Source organism: Cryptomeria japonica, chromosome 11 (genome assembly GCF_030272615.1).
Source record: "Cryptomeria japonica chromosome 11, Sugi_1.0, whole genome shotgun sequence".
Taxonomy (NCBI): domain Eukaryota; kingdom Viridiplantae; phylum Streptophyta; class Pinopsida; order Cupressales; family Cupressaceae; genus Cryptomeria; species Cryptomeria japonica.
The window spans coordinates 262474223-262494431 of record NC_081415.1 but is presented as its reverse complement, the minus strand read 5'-3'; the positions used below and the strand labels follow the sequence as shown (position 1 = coordinate 262494431).

The 20209-nt window shown below is 31.3% G+C and overlaps 1 protein-coding gene across 2 annotated transcripts; it reads right to left on the bottom strand.

Moving 5' to 3' along the window:
* Positions 1-2781: 2781 nt before the first annotated feature.
* On the bottom strand, positions 2782-19688 carry LOC131069707 (uncharacterized). 2 transcript variants are annotated; one of them, XM_058005239.2, is made up of 10 exons: positions 19384-19688; positions 19192-19299; positions 8508-8821; positions 8137-8291; positions 6988-8036; positions 6524-6814; positions 5022-6350; positions 4210-4776; positions 3630-4118; positions 2782-3521 (listed from the first exon to the last, which is right to left on the bottom strand). In XM_058005239.2, exons 1-10 carry the CDS (start codon positions 19528-19530, stop codon positions 2835-2837), a joined length of 5136 nt encoding a protein of 1711 aa, XP_057861222.2. In that variant the 5' UTR covers positions 19531-19688; the 3' UTR covers positions 2782-2834. The 2 variants fall into 2 exon arrangements, with proteins under 2 accessions (XP_057861222.2, XP_057861223.2); XM_058005240.2 differs by having other exon boundaries at positions 6988-8033.
* Between the last annotated feature and the right edge of the window lie 521 nt (positions 19689-20209).

Below are 20209 nucleotides of genomic sequence, written 5' to 3'. Positions count from 1 at the left end.
TTCTCCTACCTTCTAGACACTCTGGAAATGTCGAATAAGCTTCCAATATTACCAAAAAGCTACAATCACCCAGATCTCAAAGGAATGTGCATATGTAATAAACCAGATTATTCTAGAAGCTTATTTTCCTTTAAATTGTTCTGATTCTCCAAGTCACACAAGAATGCAAGAGAAGAGAATACTTGGTTTTTAAGGAAAATATTATTTATCTAATAGTCTCAAAACTCTCAAATAAATTAAAAAAATAATGAGCTATACCAGACAACATGGCTTTGATACCATGTTAGACTCTGGGAGAACCAAGAACTGAGCCAAGATCTGATGTTGTTCATAGATCACATGCAACTCCAAACAATAGATGAACGATGATCCAAATAGTTGAATGCAGATAAATATTCAATATAAGGGAAAAAAGTGACAAAGAAGACAATTTGGAGAAGACTCTCACCGAGCTATCACTGAAGTAGTGAAGGTGAGAGTATAGTGCTTATAATATAAAAAAATAATAACATATACATCCAAGAGGTGCATTAACTCCCACTTCCATAAAAAGTGAAAGGTTTTGCTTTCTTGGTAAATGCCATAACATGTGACATAACCTCCTTACATGAAGACATGAAAGAGTTGAGAAAGTTGGCACATAAGGCTAAAAGAGGGTGAGAAACCCAACTACCCCATAACCCACTTAGGAAATGATAAAATAGTGGTTATGAGAGGTAGCACAACAAGTCAAAAGAGGGTGTGTAACTCAACTACCCATGTGAGGTGGATAGTTACACATGTAGCTGAAGTATTTTGGCACGTGTCTTCGTATTAACATCTCCTAATAACCTAAGCAAGCTTAATAATATATGTGTAAGAAAAATAAATAACCCTAACATAAGAAAAAGAAAAACCCTACACTAACATGTATGATTTTTTAGGATTTTTTCAAGATCATATTTGATTTTTTAGGGAATTTTTTAGGATCATATTTGTTTTTAGGAATTTATATGATTTTTAGGATTTTTTTCATATTCACCAAATGTTGTACGCCTGAAATCATTGAAAATCGAGTTAATTAGAATTAAAAGGGGAATCGCAAAACCTGAATCTTAATTAACAAATTCAAACATAACATAATAAAAGTATGCATAATCAAGACAACTAAATAATGAAATAATCAAATTAAACTCCCTCTTGACATGTTGTGTGTCACTTCCATTGTTCTTCTCTTTACTATGATATGTTGGCTCTCAAAGTGTTGCTACTAACCCGCATTAAGATGAGAAGAATTCGAAGATCATGATTATTAAAAATGATAAATTGATGTTCAGTTTATAGATGTCAAAGAGAGAATCTGAATGGCCATGATTCATTTGAGAATTGAATCGATCAACAATTGAGATTGCTTGAGACAATACTGATTGGAGAAGATTATGAATTGCACTGGTTGCATGACTGAATTGATTGGGAGTTGACTAGCTTGATTGATCAGTTGAACAAGATTGTTTGATTAGTCAACCGATTTGATTGATGAGCTAACTAATTTGATTGATCTATTCAAAAAAGTTAATTTGGATTTAGAAAAGGTGATTAAAGAGTTGACTGAGTAAACTGACCAATTGGCTGATTTGGTTGCTTAGTCAGAAAAAGGTGATTAACAGTTGAACTCAGAGTCAATGCTAGTTAGGAATTTAGCATGTGTTGTAAGAATTTGGCATGAATTTACATATAAATTTGAATTTTGATTTTCAAAATCACGAAATGACATGCACATTCAATAAAATTAGAATTTCATTAAAATTTGAATTAATTGGAAAAGAATAAATTAGATAATTAAATAATTTAAACAAATTATGAAATTATTTAATTAGGGAAAACTAGAAATTTAATTTAATTAATTAATAACAATTATTTATTTAATTTTAGGAAAGGGAGGTTGAATGATTAAATGATTTGAGGGAAATTGAGTAATTAGAAATGATAAAATATGATGAAATATCAGTTTAGAAGAACAACATTAGCTTAGCTAAATAATTAAATAATTATTTAATTATTTATTTAAATAAGATGATTAATTAGTGTTGTTAGTAGTGAGACATTTTGAGTGTCTACAAGGCACATCCAAAAGACTTGAAAAATATAATCTATCTATATAACCCTAGTTAAAAGGAGATTTTTTAGATTATATATAGAAATGGAATTTGTCCCTTTGAAAAAAAATTATCTATCAAAAATTATTCAATTACCCTAGATACATCAATAAAATTGTTGTGTTTGTTATTTAATTAAATTGAATAACATCAAGAATAATGTTATGTACATTTGATTTAATCAACTTGAATCACATAAGAAAAAATCTTTTAACATATGATTAACACCATTAAATCTTTTTATTAAATTAAATATTGATTTTTTAAAAATATGCTAAATATATAGAATTATTCATATAATTTTAAATTAACTTAATTTTTTAATTAAATTTTAATAATATTTTTTTAAAAATTATAGTTTTTTAAAACAATTATAATTAAATATCTAAAATTTTATATGAAAAATAATATAATATAATGAAAAAAAATAAAAATATAACTACTTCATCTCTTTATCACTACTCTCCCTCACTCTTCACTATTACAATTTTTTTTGTCTTACATGAATATGATTCCTCACAACATAAACTGTAAATAAAAAAAGAAGTATAAACTTATCTTCTTTAAATAAACCTCAATTTTTTATATATATTTAAAATGTTATAAAACAAATTTTAAGCGCATAAAGAACTGACAAGATACTCCATAGTTGAAAAATGTCATCGCTTTCATTTATACACAATACTACTTCATCTCTCATCACTGCTCTAGCTTGCACAACCAACATAGTACATACTTTTCGCATACATTGCATTGATATTCCCAAGTCCCATCCCCACCGCATAAACTGCACTTGATGCCATCTTCTAGTTTGAGGAGGGGATGTTGGGGATGATGTTTGGGATGGATGATTCCATCTCTCCATCTGCTCTCCACACTTTTCTCAACTCCTCCCTTTTTTATCTCCTCCACCAATTTTTCCTTGCTTTCTTCTTCACCATCACACATTAGTTCTTCTACCAATTCCATTCCCCTCCCACTTACCATCTCACCTCTTCCATCCACCAACACTATCCTCATCATCCACCTCTCATGTTCTGCACTAGCAAGACCCAATACCATTCTTCTCACCTTCACTATCCTTTCATCTGTTCCCATTCCATTCATTAACTCGTTTTGTAAATGCTTAACACGCCGCCATAATCTGTATAAATCAGACATGGTGAGTGTTGTTATGCCACACATCTCTGACTCATTTTCTTTTAGCTTTTGATAAGCCACGTCATAATCTTTTCCACAGATCTGGCTGTGAGCAACATAAAAGAGCTGGAAGTCCATTTCCAACATTGTGAAAGCAGAATTCAAACGAGGGGCGAGCTCCATCATCTTCTCAGGTGAACCCACGCAGAACAACATCATTACTCCACGATCCACCATCTCCTTTACCTATCACACCACAACTCAAATTCAATCATTTCGCCATTTAAGTATACATAAATTCTGAGATTTAAAGAGCATAGCTAAGAGAAAGGTGTAGACTTGTTCTAAACTCACCTTGTTTGAGAGAAGCTCCAGATTTTGAAAGACGAATTGCAAAGTGGATAAAGAATTGGCTTTGAATCCCTCCCACTCCGCCTTCCTCAGTTCTTCTTCACGAGCTGGAGAAAATGGATACGCCTGCACACCCGACCTTTCTATCATAGCCATTGCATCTTTCTTTATAATCCTTCCCTTCTGGTCAACCACACAAACGAATGGCAAATTGAGTGACTCCTTCCCAAAAAATGACCACCTTCGCTGCTCTATCAACCATGGATTTGGTACCACTGGCCACGGAGCATTGGCAGCCGCTCTCTCAAAATCCTCCCATGATAATTTATGATTAGGAATTGGAACCCAAACAAGTTCAACGGTATAATCATGGCTCTCTTGCATCTTCAGATACATTTCTTTCACGGCTGCTGAGGTATGTACTTCCAGGGTCTCATCAAGATACGTGACCAGCAGTAATATCAATTTTCCTTGTAGAGCGGAAACCTTTACCTGCAATTATTATTATCTATTACTCTAACGTCTCCTTCACAATTAAAACTCGAGACTACATTTTACAAACAAAATTACTCGAAAACAATACCTCATGATTTCCATTGAGCAAGAGATAATCTGTTTCTTCAGTTACCAGCAATTCTTTTAGCAATTCAACATTGCTCTCTCTAGGAGTGTTTGCGAGTAAGGCCAATTCATCCGATATGTCTTCCCACGCTGACAAGCACCTTAGGCTGTTTCCTTCTAACTGATCAGTGCTACGAAAAACTGCAATGCCGCCATAAGTGCGAGACAAAGCAAATAATTTATGACAGAAAGAGGAAGTCCGGGTTATGTCAGGTGTATAAGCCAGGAATCTGATGACGGCCGATTCAGAGCGTATTGTTTTAAAATGGGTCCCAACATATATGATTTGCAACTCTTTTGAATTACATTGCAGCTGCTGCAGGCTCTTTCCCAATGCTTCCCACTTCCAGCTATAGTGATATTCCTCGTCAATGATGAGGATGAGTTGAGTTTGTGGTTGAAGTGAGGATGAATGGAAGGGGCGTTCAGCTTCATCAACCAGAAGCCCTTCCTCATCAAATACCTTCGACAACACCGCTTCCAACAACAAAGCCTTCGCTTCCAACAACAAAGCCTTTTTATCTCTACCCTGCAATTGCAACGCAATGACAAAAACTATATAATGGAGTGCGATCTAAATTTTAACCCCCCAAAAAAGAAGTGATTCTGCAAATTAAATAAATCCAATTTTAAACGACGCATATATCCTGCAACTTCACATGGGTGGCCAAGACAATAACGGAATAAATTCTTAAATTTCTCATCAAATAATAATTATTTGCTCCAAATTTAATCTATAACATTTTAGCGCAAAGTAAAAATTACAATTTATACCTGAAAGTCTGTTACCACCACCAGGTTCCTTTCTTTTTGGCTCTTCATTTGCATCCACCGCAGTATTAGTTTTTCACTGCATACAATGTCGAGGCACCATAAGCTCTTGACATTCCCCACACTATCCATCCATTCGCCACCCAAACTCTCACATTTGGAAAGGTCCAGACTTGTTAAAGATGGAAGAAGATGGAAATCATCAGAAAGCTTTACTAAATTAGAGCATCCTGATAGATCTAACTTTTCCAAGCAGCCAAGCTCACCAAAACGATCTGGAAGATTCCGTAAACTATCACACTTGGACATTTTTAGATCTCTTAGTGCTACAAGGCAATGGAAGTCACTGCACAATTCCTCCAGTTTCTCACATTCTGATAAAACTAAGGTTTCTAGAGAACTAAGTTTCCCAAACTCAAGAGGCAGGCTTGACAAGCTCTTGCAACCGTCCAAAGTTAAATATTTTAATCTTCCCAGGCAATGAAAGTCGTTACACAGCTCCTGTAAGCTTTCACATCCTTTTAAGTCTAAGTTCTCCAGGCAAGTGAGCTCACCCAACCTGCTGGGAAGCATCTTCAATCTTGTACACCGACTTAATGAAATATTTGTGAGCATTGTCTGTTTGCAAATTTCTTCTGGTATTTCAATTAAACTTGAACAGTCTTCAAAATTTATTTCCGATTTCCACACAGACATCAAGCCATGGGGAAGACATGTCAGACTTTCACATCCATTTATTTGTAAAAAAGTTAAAGATTTTGAGTTTCCCAGTTCAGCTGGGAGGCAAAGCAGACTGGAACAGTACTCTACATTCAATGAATGTAATGAGGTAAGCTTTTCCAAATCACGCGGGAGCTCTTGCAAACTCCAGCAAAATGACAGGTCAAGCTCAGTAAGGTTGACCAACTCCCCAAATCCAGCTGGCAACTGCTTCAGTTCTCCACAAGACCGCAAATCCAACTTCTGTAAAGACCGGAGCCTGACAAGAGATTCGGGCAATTCTGTTAGTTTGTGGCAACCGGACAGGTTAAGCTTAGTAAGATTGGTCAACTCCCCAAATCCAGCCGGCAACTGCTTCAGATTTATACAGAAACTCAAATCCAACTTCTGTAAAAACCGGAGCCTGACAAGAGATTCGGGAAGTTCTGTTAGGTCTCTACATTTGGACAGTGTCAACCTTTGCAGATCAGTTAAATTTGGAAAAAACTCCGAAATTCCATGAGCATTGCATTCAACCAACTCCAGCCGCTTCAATGAACGAAGATGCACAATTTCGGAGATTCCATCTATTCGGCTACCATTCAATTTGAGCACGTTTAAATTTGGAAGATTCTGCAACGACAACGACGAAGGTTAATTAATAACTCGGACCACACCTTTTTTTATATCTCGAAATGCTAAACACTGAAAGGGAAAATTAGAAAACTTCGAGAAAAAAAGTTAAAAATCACAGTTGAGAAAGAAGAAACCAGTCATCATTATGCGAAAATCCTTTAACTACTTACCATGGATGGACTCAAAATGATATCCTCCTCCAATTTACTTATTGATAGGTATCTCAAATTTTTGAGGTTGAATATATTCATTGGCAAATTGGATACCCCACGTTCCACACAAAGACATCTTAGCTCATCAAATTGTTTGCTGCACTTCCCTTTAAAACTTGTCAAATTCATTGCTCTATATCCCAAATAAAATATTCGCAAAGATCGGCTCATGGCATCCAACTCTTCTGCTGATATATGTAAGGGACTCTTTATGCCTTCTATGCATACTCCTTTTACTTGCGAAAAAAGCTGTTAAAATTCAGAGACTATCAAACTAATTTAACCAAAAAAAAATGTTTATAAGGATTCAAACAAAGTACTTGTATTTCACAAAGTTTATACTGAAATTAATTAAAGAAAGTGAAAGCTTAAATTTTTCTAATATTTTTTTTCAAATATATTTAATGAAAATTTATACATACCTCTTTATTTTTTAAAGCTAAAGAAAAATCTTTAATATTTTTAAATCGATTGTTTTTTGATTTATTATGACCAGCTGCTAGAATAAGATCATGAATCTTTATCTTATCACTTTCTCTCTTGATGAGAGCTCCTTCTTCTAGGCATACCATTTCTTCCTCTCCAACAATGCATGCAACTTCCTCCCAATCCCAAACCGAATCCCATTGCCAATGCCAATGCCAACTAGAAAAGATTGAGCATATGTCAAGGAATGCTTCCTTAGCGCTTGGCTCAAGCTCATTGTAGGAAAACAAAACCCTTGACTCATCAAAATTGTACTTCTTAGTGCCACCAAACTCATCTCCAGGTTCTAGCCAACGAAGTACTTTCTCATAAGATTCGATTCTGTTCTTGCGTTGATGAAGATAAGCCCCTATTACCTCCAAAAACAGAGGACAACAATTGCATTTCTCTGCTATTTTCTTAATCTGAGGTCTGTCCTGCAATACAGACTCCTTGTCTCTTTTTCTGTCTATTTGTTTACATAACACTTGAATGGCTGCATCAATAGGAAGAGATCCCACTTCATAGAGTTCACACGGTTCAATTCCACAAGAATCAATTACCCCTGAGACATTTGTCTCTCTAGCTGTTAAAAGTAATCGAAATTTTTTTGCATTTGTAAAATCCTTAGGTAAAAGATTTCTCAATGGTTCTAGATACAAAGCATTGTCAACATATAAGAAAACGGGTTCTTTTTCTATAATGTCTTTCAATATTTGGCGTCCACTTTGAAAGTCCCTTACATCATGTTTAGTGGCAGTCAAATCTTCCAAAATCAAGGATTGAATTTTGCTTACTTCAGGATTTTTTTCTAGATTTTGAATTAGAGTAACTTTAGAATATTTCCAACCTTGAAGTTTATCTTTCAAAGAAGAAAAAACTGCATCTCCTAATGTGGTCTTTCCAGACCCACCAATACCATATATAACCACTGCTGATGTTCCATTATTACTCTGCCAATTGAGTAGTTGAATGACTTCTTTTATTTTTCCTTCTATTCCAACTGCTAATTAGAGAAACGTGTAAAAAGTTAGAATATGTCAATGTACCAATTATAATAATTAACAAAAGAGTAGCTCAATATCAATTGGGTATTGATGTTTTACCTGCATCATTATCAAGGGTGGGAATAAGGGTAGGAGGGCTTTGCATGCTTTGATAAATAGAGGTGCTTATTTGTATATGAAGCATCTCACGCATGCGATCCATAGCACTCCAAAGTTGTTGAAGCTCTTGTCTATCCCTTGAAGCTTTAAACACCCTTTATATTATCCAATCAAATGAAAAGAAATTAGAACTGAGTGTAAAGCAACAATGTTTGAGCAAAGAAAGCAAATATAATATCATCAACTAAAAATACAACACTAAATTAAGTGGTTGCTTTAAGAACTAATCACCAGATAATCAAGAAGACAATTGTAAATGCATATTAATATTTTAAAAAGAAACCTTTTCAAAAGGTAAATTCACTATGTACCTTTTAAATCCTGTCCTTTTCTTCTGGGAGCAACATAAGATGGCTCCTTTCACTATTAATTGTATGGACTCATTCAATTTATCATGCAACTCTTTTTGTAAACCAGAAAGTACTTGAAGCTGGAGGATTATTTTTGACAAATCAATCATAGATTTAAAAAGTCTTAAGCACTCTTCCTTGTTGGCCTTTATGGTGTCTACAATTTCAAAAGTTGCACCCACCACTAAGAAACCCACCGCAATCCAATGAACATTTCCAATAGCATTCAATATTGCTATGGTTGTTTGATGTTTGTCTCCGGAATATTCTTTTATCTACAAAACCAAAAACAATTTTAAAAAAATAAATTGCTAATAAATAGAATGAATCTTTCTTCTTTGATTTCTTTGTAAATCGTCTATTCTTCTTTGATTTTTTTGTAAATCTCAATGTACCTAGTAATTAATGTAGCAACTTTCAAAAAATAAAATTAAATTCTATAATAAAAATGGTCTACTAAATAAAACAATTGCTCAATTAAAATTACTATCACGATTTCTAGTATAGAAGATAAAAATAATCTAATAAGCTCATAAATTATTTTCAAATTGAAAAAAAATAGATTAAATAATCAAGAAGTTTAATATTTAAACTTAAGACTGTGTGATTTGTAAATAGTTTATGCTAACAAAACTTATATATATATATATGTACACACACACACACACACACACACACACACACACACATATATATATATATATGTTATCATAGTCAAATTCTTCTTTTTAACTAAATTTAATCTGTAAAGAAATGAATTCATATTTAAAAATAAATAAAAGCAATTTTGCAAATTAAATAAAACATATAAAATATTTACATTTTGTCATTCACACCATAGTGCAATGGTTAAATTGTGGTATAGTTGTTATAATCACTAAGATTAAAATCCACGTTAGGCCATTCTAATAATGGTCATGTGCTCGCATTTTTTAAGTTCATGCCAATAACTTTGTGCTTCAAATCTTTGTTGGGTTGGTGTGCTCTTGAGTTTTGCATCCTTTCTAGGCTACCAAGCTTTTGTTTGAAATATTCACTTTAATGTATTGCATTCATGTTACGGCAGAGGTCCCCCATTTTTGGCCTCACCTAGCTTAGGCAAAACTAAAAAATTCAATAAAAGAAGATTTACACTTTAATTAATGAGATTGTTGTGCCACACTATTCAACAAAGTATGTATATCAATAAAAAAAAAATTATCAGCATAGACATCTTAAATACTTCTAATAATATATCTGATATCATTAACATAGATACATTTGAGAGAACTATGTTAGTTTACTTCTACTTTAAGAATTATTTTATTGTTCTATACGAATATCATTATATATCTAGCTGAATTACTATATAGAATCATATAAACATAAATAGTTAAGTAGATAGATAAAAATAAACGTCTTCACACACTTTGAAAGCTATTTTACTTAATAAAAAAAAAAATTGATTATATGTGATTTTTGCTAAAACAATTGTTTTGTCAATTATGATGGGTCTTTTGAACATATTCAAGTTATTACATCCAAAGTTTCTATTTGGTCTCTAGTAGAATTTTATAAAAACTTTATAATTTTTTCTTAATAATGAATCGGGTTAAAATGGTATTAAAGAATGAATTATGCTAACTATAACTTTATCAAATCCCACTTTCTAATTTGTTCTTAATAATAAATTGTGTTAAAATAGTATTAAAGAATGAATTATGGTACAATAAGTTTTATCAAATCCCCAAAATATGATATCATTGTACTAAAAATACTGACAACTAATTCCAAAGAACTTTCAACATTAAAATAGTTTCTCATTATTTCATTTATTGATCACCCCTAATTTTTTTATGGCAAAATGTTAAGGAGTAAATCACATAAGCTCATCGAACATTAAAAAAAATTATGCATTCACATTTTACTTTGGTATATATTTTTTATGGGAGAATCTAACATTTTCTTTTTATAATAATAGAGAAGGAAATATTTAGATATAAACATGCAAGTATCTCTTCTAGTATAAGTGATGAACCTTTCATACTCCTTTGTCTTTGTTTCTTCATCAAAAAGGAAGATGCCTCTATAAAAATTGTGTTACCACATCTAAGACTTATGATTGTAAAAATTGACTTGATATTAACAAAAGACGTATCATTTATCTACTTCACCAATGTATATGCTTGTAACATCCAAATCCTCATGACTTATCATCTATCTACTTTACCGAAGCCCAAATTGTACATTATCCAACTCTTCAAGCCTAGATTGGTGATCTCTAAGGATATATAATCTAGAAATTTTATCAAGACCATAGATATATTCAAGAGCCACTCTTGAGCACTATCACTTTGCACTTTCCTTTGCTCTAGTCTCTCTTTGAAATAAATGTCATGTTGTCACAAATATTTTACCTAAACACTCTATTATGGATAGATAAAATACGTCATGGACTACCATTTGCTCTCTTAACATACAACCCCTTTGCACACACCTTGTCATTAGAAGGAAAGGACCTTTGCTTAATAAATTTAAATAATATCTCCCACACAAATGAAATCATTTATCCCATCAATCCTTATAATAATACCATTAATGAAGATTGAATAACATTTTTTTTTTTAAATGATTTCCAAAAGTATGGTTTTTATTTATGATATTCATTTTAAATTTTTAAACATATAAGAGATGTTATATTTTTATTAATCTTATTTATTTTTAACTTTTTAAATCATAAGAGATATTGTATTTTTTATAAAACTTTTATTATTTAAATATATTTCTATTTGATTAAATATATGAATATATTATATCCATCATATTTACTAACTATGATAATAAGTATACAAATTTCACTATTCATTTGTAAGAAAATTATAACTTTTTTATTATATAAATGTTGTATTTTCATAAGGCTAAAACATGAATATCCTAATATTCACCAATGTATAAAAAATTACCTTTATAATTGTAAGATAAAAAATATTTGTTTTAAAGGTAATGACCACATTCATCTTTAAAGTCTTATTTGATTTCCAATTTTACCATCTCTTGTTTTGGATCAAATTTGTAGGTGAAAAACTAACTCAAGTTTAATATTGTGTGATAAAGATGCGGTAATTTTAAAATTCAAATTTAATCATGGTCAATCCCTACGAGTCATTCGAATTTGTAGACTAGGACATTATATAAAAAGATAAATTTTGTATTATTTTAAATTTATCATGATAGGGGGTTCTTCCTACAATGTGTAGGTTAAGTGGTGGTGGTGTTGTTGCGACCACCAAGGTTCAAACCCCCATTAAGCCATTGTGATTACAAGGCTTGTTCCTTCGCTAATCCAATGGGCTCATGAGTTTGAGCCTTAACATTATTATATGGGAATGGGGTCCCCCATTTTTGACCTAATGGTTCATAGCTCCAGGTCAAAAGTGTTTCACGTGGAGCGAGTGTGTTGCGCCAATGTCACTAATAAAGTTAAAGGTTAAAATTTTACCAAGCACTTTCTAAAAATTTATCATGGTAGGGCAAAGTATCTTTGAACTTATCAAAACTCTTAAATTAACTCAGTTTAATGAAGGAAAAATACACCTTACACAATGAACTCCAACTTATCAACAAATGCCATCTAATTTCATGATAGACTTTGTCTAGATACCTAAGGAGAGCAAGAATCTAAAGATATGGAAAAATAGATTGAATCCACGAAGAAAGATTGAGTCCACAAGTAAGAGGCTAATTTTGTAGGTGTAGAGATTGTATTGCAAAAATGACCTAGAACAATAAATATGACCACCTTAATCTAATAGAAATCATTTGATGTGCAATGTCCCCACCTATGAAATAGAATTTAATAGTAAATAATAATAATAAAATTTAAATTCAACAAAATAAAAAAATTAAATTTAAATGTAAAAGAATATAATTAAATATAATCAAAATTTAATTAAGTTAATGAATGGTCAAAAGACATGGAATGAAAAGTTGTGGCCCCTCAAACATGAGATATAAAAAGGAGAAAATAACCTTATTAGGGAGGGGTGGGGGGGGATCATTTGGGAATTAGAAGTGTAGAAATGATTTAAATAAGTGCATATTTGATTGTGGAAGGTTGTGTCCCTTTCAAAGGGTAGAAATGCTGAGGAATTGCACTCTTTCAAAGGGTGCTAATGGTGAAAGGGTGTGTCTCTTACCAAAGGGCATATATGATGAAGAGGTGTGACCTTTCCCTCACATTGAGAGATATGAAGGAAAGGAATCAAAAGTCTCCAATGAGAGCACCAAGGATCAGATTAGATAGGATCATAACTATTATTAAGTTACAAGTAGCAACATCTTTGTTCTTGGTGGTATGCATGGGGATGTGCTTAATATGTATGCTTAATATATGAAGCTTGATAATGTTCTTATGCAAAATTTAATTGTAATATCAATATGAACTGCAATGTATGACAATCGTACTTAATCTCATATATATTCATAATACATGAGAAGCTAGTATACTTATATAGTCTAATGCTTGTTACTAGTGTCAATGTTTAAGAAGATGGGAATGAGATCTTCCAAAGAGAGGTAGTCTAAATCCAGGCAATAGGTTAAGTCCCAAGATAGGGTGGGGATCAATGACCCATAAGCCTTGAGGGTATAGTCCCAACATAGGTAAGGGCTTGGATCTATAAAATTTGAGGGAACCTATTATATCTGGTCTGTAAGCGCTTTGGTAATATACATAGATCCTTCTCCCTTAAATCTTTAGTAGTAGGATCTGATATCTATATTAAGAATTATAAATAATAAAATTAATCATCTAATGAGGAAAATAAATAAGCACTTGTTAATAACTAATAGATTGAATAATATCAACGATTGGCTTCATGATTAGTCTCTCAATCAATTTTAGTATATTGAAATAGATTATTTATGTTAATCATGTAGGGAACATTACATTATGTAATTACAAGCATGATTTAATATCGCTATGGTTGTTTGATGTTTGTCACCAGAATATTCTTTTATCTACAAAACCTTTTTTTAAAAATTACTAATAAATAGAATGAATATTTCCTCTTTGGTTTCTTTGTAAATCTCAACACCTAGTAATTAATGTAGCAACATTCAAAAAATAAAAGTAAAATTAATTGATTCTTTCATAAAATGGTCTACTAAATAAAATAATTGCTCAATTAAAATTACTATCATGATTTCTAGTATAGAAGATAAAAAATAATTTAATAAGTTATTTTCAAATTAAAAAAATAGATTAAATAATCGAGAAGTTTAATATTTAAACTTACGATCGTGTGATTTGTAAATAATTTATACTACCAATACTTCAAATTATATATATATATATATGTCATAGTCAAATTCTTCTTTTTCACTAAATTAATATGTAAAGAATTATGAATTCATATTTAAAAATAAATAAAAATAATTTTACAAATGAAATAAAATATATAATTTTTTTACATTTTGTCATTCATACCATAGTACAATGGTTAAATTATGGTATTGTTGTTATAATCATTAAGCTTCAAATCCTCAGTAGGTCATTCTTATCATGGTAATTGTGCTCGTGTTTTTTTAACCTTTGCATTGAAGTTCATGCCAATAATTTTGTGCTTCAAATCTTTGTTGGGTTGGTGTGCTCTCGAGGTTTGCACCCTTGCAACGCTACCAAGCCTATGAGTTTGAAATATTCACTTTAATGTATTGCAATCATGTTACGGCTAAGGTCCCCCATTTTTTGCCTCACCTAGCTTATAGACAAAACTAAAAAACTCAATAAAAGAAGATTTACACTTTAATTAATGAGATTGATGTGCCACACTATTCAACAAAGTACATATATCAATAAAAAAATATTATAGGCATATACATCTTAAATACTCCTAGTAATATATCTAATATCATTGACATAGATACATTTGAGAGAACTATGTTAGTTTACTTCTACTTTAAGAATTATTTTATTGTTCTATATGAATATCATTATCTATCTCTTGAATTACTATATAGAATCATATAAACACAAATAGGTAAGTAGATAGATAAAAATAAATAATGTCTTCACACACTTTGAAAGCTATTTTACTTTAATAAATTTTTTTGGTTATATGTGACTTTTGCTAAAAAAGTTGTTTTGTCAATTATGATGGGTCTTTTGAACATATTCATGTTATTACATCCAAAGTTTCTATTTAGTCTCTAGTAGAATTTTATGAAAACTTTCTAATTTTTTCTTAATAATGAATTGGGTTAAATGGGTATTAAAGAATGAATTATGTTAACTATAACTTTATCAAATGTCACTTTCTAATTTGTTATTAATAATAAATTGTGTTAAAATGACATTAAAGAATGAATTATGGTAATAATAAGCTTTATCAAATCCCCCAAAATATGATATCATTGTACTAAAAATACTGACAACTAATTCCAAAGAACTTTCAACACTAAAATAGTTTCTCATTATTTTATTTATTGATCTCCCCTAATCTTTTTATTGGAAAATGTTAAGGAGTAAATCACATAAGCTCATCAAACCTTCAAAAAAAATTAAGCATTCACATTTTACTTTTTACTTTGGTATATATTTTTTTATGGGAGAATCTAAGATTTTCTTTTTATAATAATAGAGAAGGAGAGATTTAGATATAAATATGCAAGTATATCTTGCATTCCTCTAGATAGCTTGTCTTGATTTTCAATTAGTATAAGTGATGAACCTTTCATACTCCTTTGTCTTTGTTTCTTCCTTAACAAAAAGGAAGAGGTCTCTATTATAATTGTATTGCCACAACTAAGACTTATGATTGTCATAATTGACTTGATATTAACAAAAGAGCTATCATTTATCTACTTCACCAATGTCTATGCTCTATGCTTGTAACATCCAAATACTCATGACTTATCATCTATCTACTTTACCAAAGCCCAAATCTATACTTCATCCAACTCTTCATGCCTAGATTGGTGATCTGTAAGTATATATAATCCAAAAAAATTGTAAAGACCATAGATATAGTCAAGAACCACTCTTGTTCTTTCCCTTTAACATTGAGCACTATCACTTTGCACTTTCCTTTGCGCCAGTCTCTCTTTAAAATAGATGGCATATTGTCACTAATATTTTGCCTAAACACTCCATTATAGATGGATAACATACATCATGGACTACCATTTGCCCTCTTAACATACAACCCCTTTGCACACACCTTGTCGTTAGAAGGAATGGACCTTCACTTAATAAATTTAAATAATATCTCCCACACAAATGAAATCATTTATCCCATCAATCCTTATAGGTAATATCATTAATGAAGATTGAAAAGGAAAGATATAACAATTTTAAAAAATAATTGCCAAAAGTATGTTTTTTATTTAAGATATTCATTTTAAATTTTGAAAAATATAAGAGATGTTATATTTTTATTAATCTTATTTATTTTTAATTTTTTAATTCATGAGAAATATCATATCTTTTATAAAACTTTTATTATTTAAATATACTTTTATTTGATTAAATATATGAAAATATTATATCCATCATATTTACTAATTATGATAATCAGTATACAAATTTCACTATTCATTTGTAAGGTTAATTTTCTATAAAAATTATTTATTTTTTACTATATAAATGTTGTATTCTAAAAGACTAAAATATGAAAATCTTAATATAAATAACAATGTATAGAAAACTACCTTTATAATTGTAAGATGAAAAATATTTGTTTTAAAGGTAATGACCAGATTCGTCATTAAATTCTTATTTGGTTTTCAATTTTAGCACCTCTTGTTTTGGATCAAATTTGTAGGTGTAAAACTAACCCAAGTTTAATATTGTGTGATAAAGATGTGGTAATTTTTAAATTCAAATTTAATCATGGTCAATTAGGCCTCATTCCCACAAGCCATTCAAATTTGTAGACTAGGATATTATATAAAAAGATAAATCTTGTTTTATTTTAAATTTATCATGATAGGGGGTTCTTCCTACAGTGTGTAGGTTAAGTGGTGGTGGTGTTGTTGTGACCACCAAGGTTCAAAACCCCACTAAGCCATTGTGATCACAAGGCTTGTGCCTTCACTGATCCAATGGCCTCATGAATTTGAACCTTATAATTGTTATATGGGAATGAGGTCCCCCGTTTTTTACCTAATGATTCATAGCTCCAAGTCAAAAGTGTTTCACATGGAGCGAGTGTGTTGCGCCAATGTCATTGATCAAGTTACAGGTTAAAAAGTTTACCAAGCACTTTCTAAAAATTTATCATGGTAGGGAAAAGTATCTTTGAACATATCAAAACTCTAAAATCAACTTACAATTTACTGAAGGAAAATACACCCTACACAATGAACTCCAACTTATCAACAAATGCCATCTAGTTTAATGATAAACTTTGCCTAGATACCTATGGCAAGCAAGAATCTAAAGATATGAAAAAATAGATTGAATCCATGAAGAAAGATTGACTCCATAAGTAAGAGGCTAATTTTGTAGGTGTAGAGATTATATTGCAGAAATGACCTAGAATGATAAAAATTAGCTTCTTAGTCTAATAGAAAGCATTTGATGTGCAATGTCCCCACTATGCAATAGAATTTGATATTTAATAATAATAATAATAATAAAATTTAAATTCAAAAGAATAAAAAATAAAATTAAAATTAAAATGTAAAAAAATATAATTAAATATAATCAAAATTTAATTAAGTTGATGAATGGTCAAAAGACATGTAGTGAAAAGTTGCGTCTCCCTCAAACATGAGATATAAAAAGAAGAAAAGAACTTTATTTGGGAGGGGGATCATTTAGGAATAAGAAGTGCAAAACTGATTTAAATAAGTGCAAAACTGATTATGGAAGGTTGTGTCCCTTTCAAAGGGCAGAAATAATGAAGAGTTGCACTCTTTCAAAGGGTGCTAATGGTGAAAGGGTGTGTCTCCTGACAAAGGGCATACATGATGAAGAGGTGTGGCATTTCCCTCACATTGAGAGATATGAAGGAAAGGAATCAAAAGTCTCCAATGAGAGCACCAAGGATCAAATCATATCAAATCAGAATTGTTATTAAGTTACAAGTAGTGGCATCTTTGTTCTTGGTGGCATACATGGGGATATGCTTAATATGTATCCTTAATATATGAAACCTAATAATGTTCTTGTGCGGAATTTAATAGTAATATCAATATGGATTGCAATATGTATGATAGTCATACTTAATTTCATATATATTCAAAATACATGAGAAGTTAGTATACTTATAGTCTAATGCTTGTAACTACTAGTGTCAGTATTTAAGAAGATGGGAATGAGATGTTCCAAAGAGAGGTGGTCTAAATCCAAGCAATAGGTTAAGTCCCAAGATAGGGTAGGGATCAGTGACCCATAAGCCTTGAAGGTATAGACACAACATAGGTAAGGGCTTGGATCTATAAAATTTGAGGGAACCTATTGTAATTGGTCTCTAAGCTGTTTGGTAATATACATAGACCCTTATCCCTTAAAATTGAAGTAGTAGCAAGGTCCAATATCTATATTAAGAACTATGAATAATAAAATTAATCATCTAATGAGGAAAATAAACAAGCACTTGTTAATGACTAATAGATTGAAGAATATCAATGACTGGCTTCATGTTTAGTCTCTCAATCAATTTTAGTATATTGAAATAGATTAATTATGTTAATCGAGTAGGGAACATTACATGATGTAATTACACGCATGATTTAATATGACAAACCATATAACATATTATATGACCTAAAACAATAAAAATGAGTTTCTCAAAAATCATTTGATGTAGTTACAACATGATTGAGGACAAATCATATAACACTATTAAACATTATAAATGACTTCCTCAATCTAATAGAACGCATTTGATGTAATTACTCATTACAAGCATGATTTAAGATGACAAACCATATAAAGTTGTTAAATGACCTAGAACAAAAAAAATGACTTTCTTAGTATAATTGAAATCATTTGATGCAATCACAAGCATGTTTTAAGATGGCAAAACATATAACGCTATATATCACCACTTACTCAACATCAAACCTAGAGTTAAGTACCATGATCTTTTTATACACTACAAATATCATCATAATCAATTATCTAATAGTCAAATAACAATGTTAGACCTTATTTATATTAAAATATGCTAAGTAATTTATTTTTATTAATCAAAATTAATCTTTTAACTATAAAACTAGATAATACTTAAAATCAACCAATTATATAATAAAATGTGTAAAGGGTTGTATTGGATAGTGTAATGGTTAAATTGCGGTGTCTAGTTCTTGACAATAAGGTTCAAATCTCATCAAAGATGTGATCCCTTATTCATGACTTTACTAATTCATAAATCTAGATAAAAATCTTTACCCATTTTTAACAATCATTGATTTTGTATTATATACGATCATATCTACTAATAAACATGCATTTTCATTTGTACCATATTCTGGTGCGACAGTCAGTGCCACACTGCAATAAATATTTCCTGTTGTATTTTAATATCGGTATTGGTGATTTATACTAAATGTTCATAAAAAATTCCCCTATATAAAGTTCATCCAAACTATTGACAATTACAACAAAGCAAAAATTGTTGGAAAAAATAGGGAAATACTTATAAGATGCTGTGTGTACCTCATTGGCAATTTGTTTCACATTTGTTGACACCTGCTCTCCAAAGCTAGAAGCCTCTGAAGCAGACGGCAGATCAGCCAACTTCCCTCCGATGGGATTCTTCTTTTGCTGCATATAATTTCATGAATGGTGTTGTTTAGCAAAAAAATATGGAAAAATCAAATGAAATGAATAGAAGGGCACGCTTTGTACCAGCTGAGCGTCGTAACGAGCAAGAAGATCATCGATTTGCTGGACTAATCGTCTAAGATCCTCGGAGTCTGGCTTATCTGCTTTTGTGTTTAGGATTTGATCAATGAGTTGGGTAGGCGTAACAGAGGAGGAAGATGAGGAAGCCATATTGAAAGAATGAAAGAAACTGCAGGCAATAGAAAAGATTAAACGGCAGAAAATTTGGAGAAAAAACTTCAAATACAGTGAGAAGTCAAGGGCCTAAATGCAGAGAATAGGGCAAGGGAGTAAAAGCAGAGAAGAGGGCGAACGACTAAATGCAGAGAAGAGAGTCCTCTTTATAATAAAATGTGTGAGAAAGATGTGTAACAGTCAAAGTAAAACAGTGGAGGCGGCTTCGAGGAAAGCACGTTAGAGGCAACGCGGAAGCCTTTATGTCACGTCACGCAGAACTTTAATCTCTGTAAGAAAAGTACGCAGTCAGGAAAGCGCGTTAGAGTGAATTATTGGAGAGACATTGGTTCCCGCCACACCTTGCTTTAATCCGAAATTCCGAAATTTTCCACGCTAGGAAGTTGCTGGTGAGTTGGCTGGAAAGCGATTTTGTCAGATCACACAGACGAACAGCGCGCCGTAGTGACAGAGATATTCATTGCGGTCCAGTGTTTGTAGAAAATGTATGTGACACGTGTCTCTTTATTTATAAAATCGGCATTGCAATTTGGTACGACTGGATAAATTGAATGTGTTTTTCTTAAGAGATGATAGGAATTCTTATTCAAGATCTATAGTAAAAGAATCAATATAAAAAAGAATTTGAAAATCAATTAATTTGATAACATCTTAG

Excerpts from the sequence above, each read along its gene's own strand:
- LOC131069707 (XM_058005239.2), bottom strand. The coding sequence starts at position 19,530 with ATGGCTTCCTCATCTTCCTCCTCTGTTACGCCTACCCAACTCATTGAT. Across the intron at positions 6,815-6,987 it reads TAGCTTTAAAAAATAAAGAG|CTTTTTTCGCAAGTAAAAGG; the intron begins GTATGTATAAAT and ends GAATTTTAACAG. Across the intron at positions 3,522-3,629 it reads TGGAGCTTCTCTCAAACAAG|GTAAAGGAGATGGTGGATCG; the intron begins GTGAGTTTAGAA and ends GTGGTGTGATAG.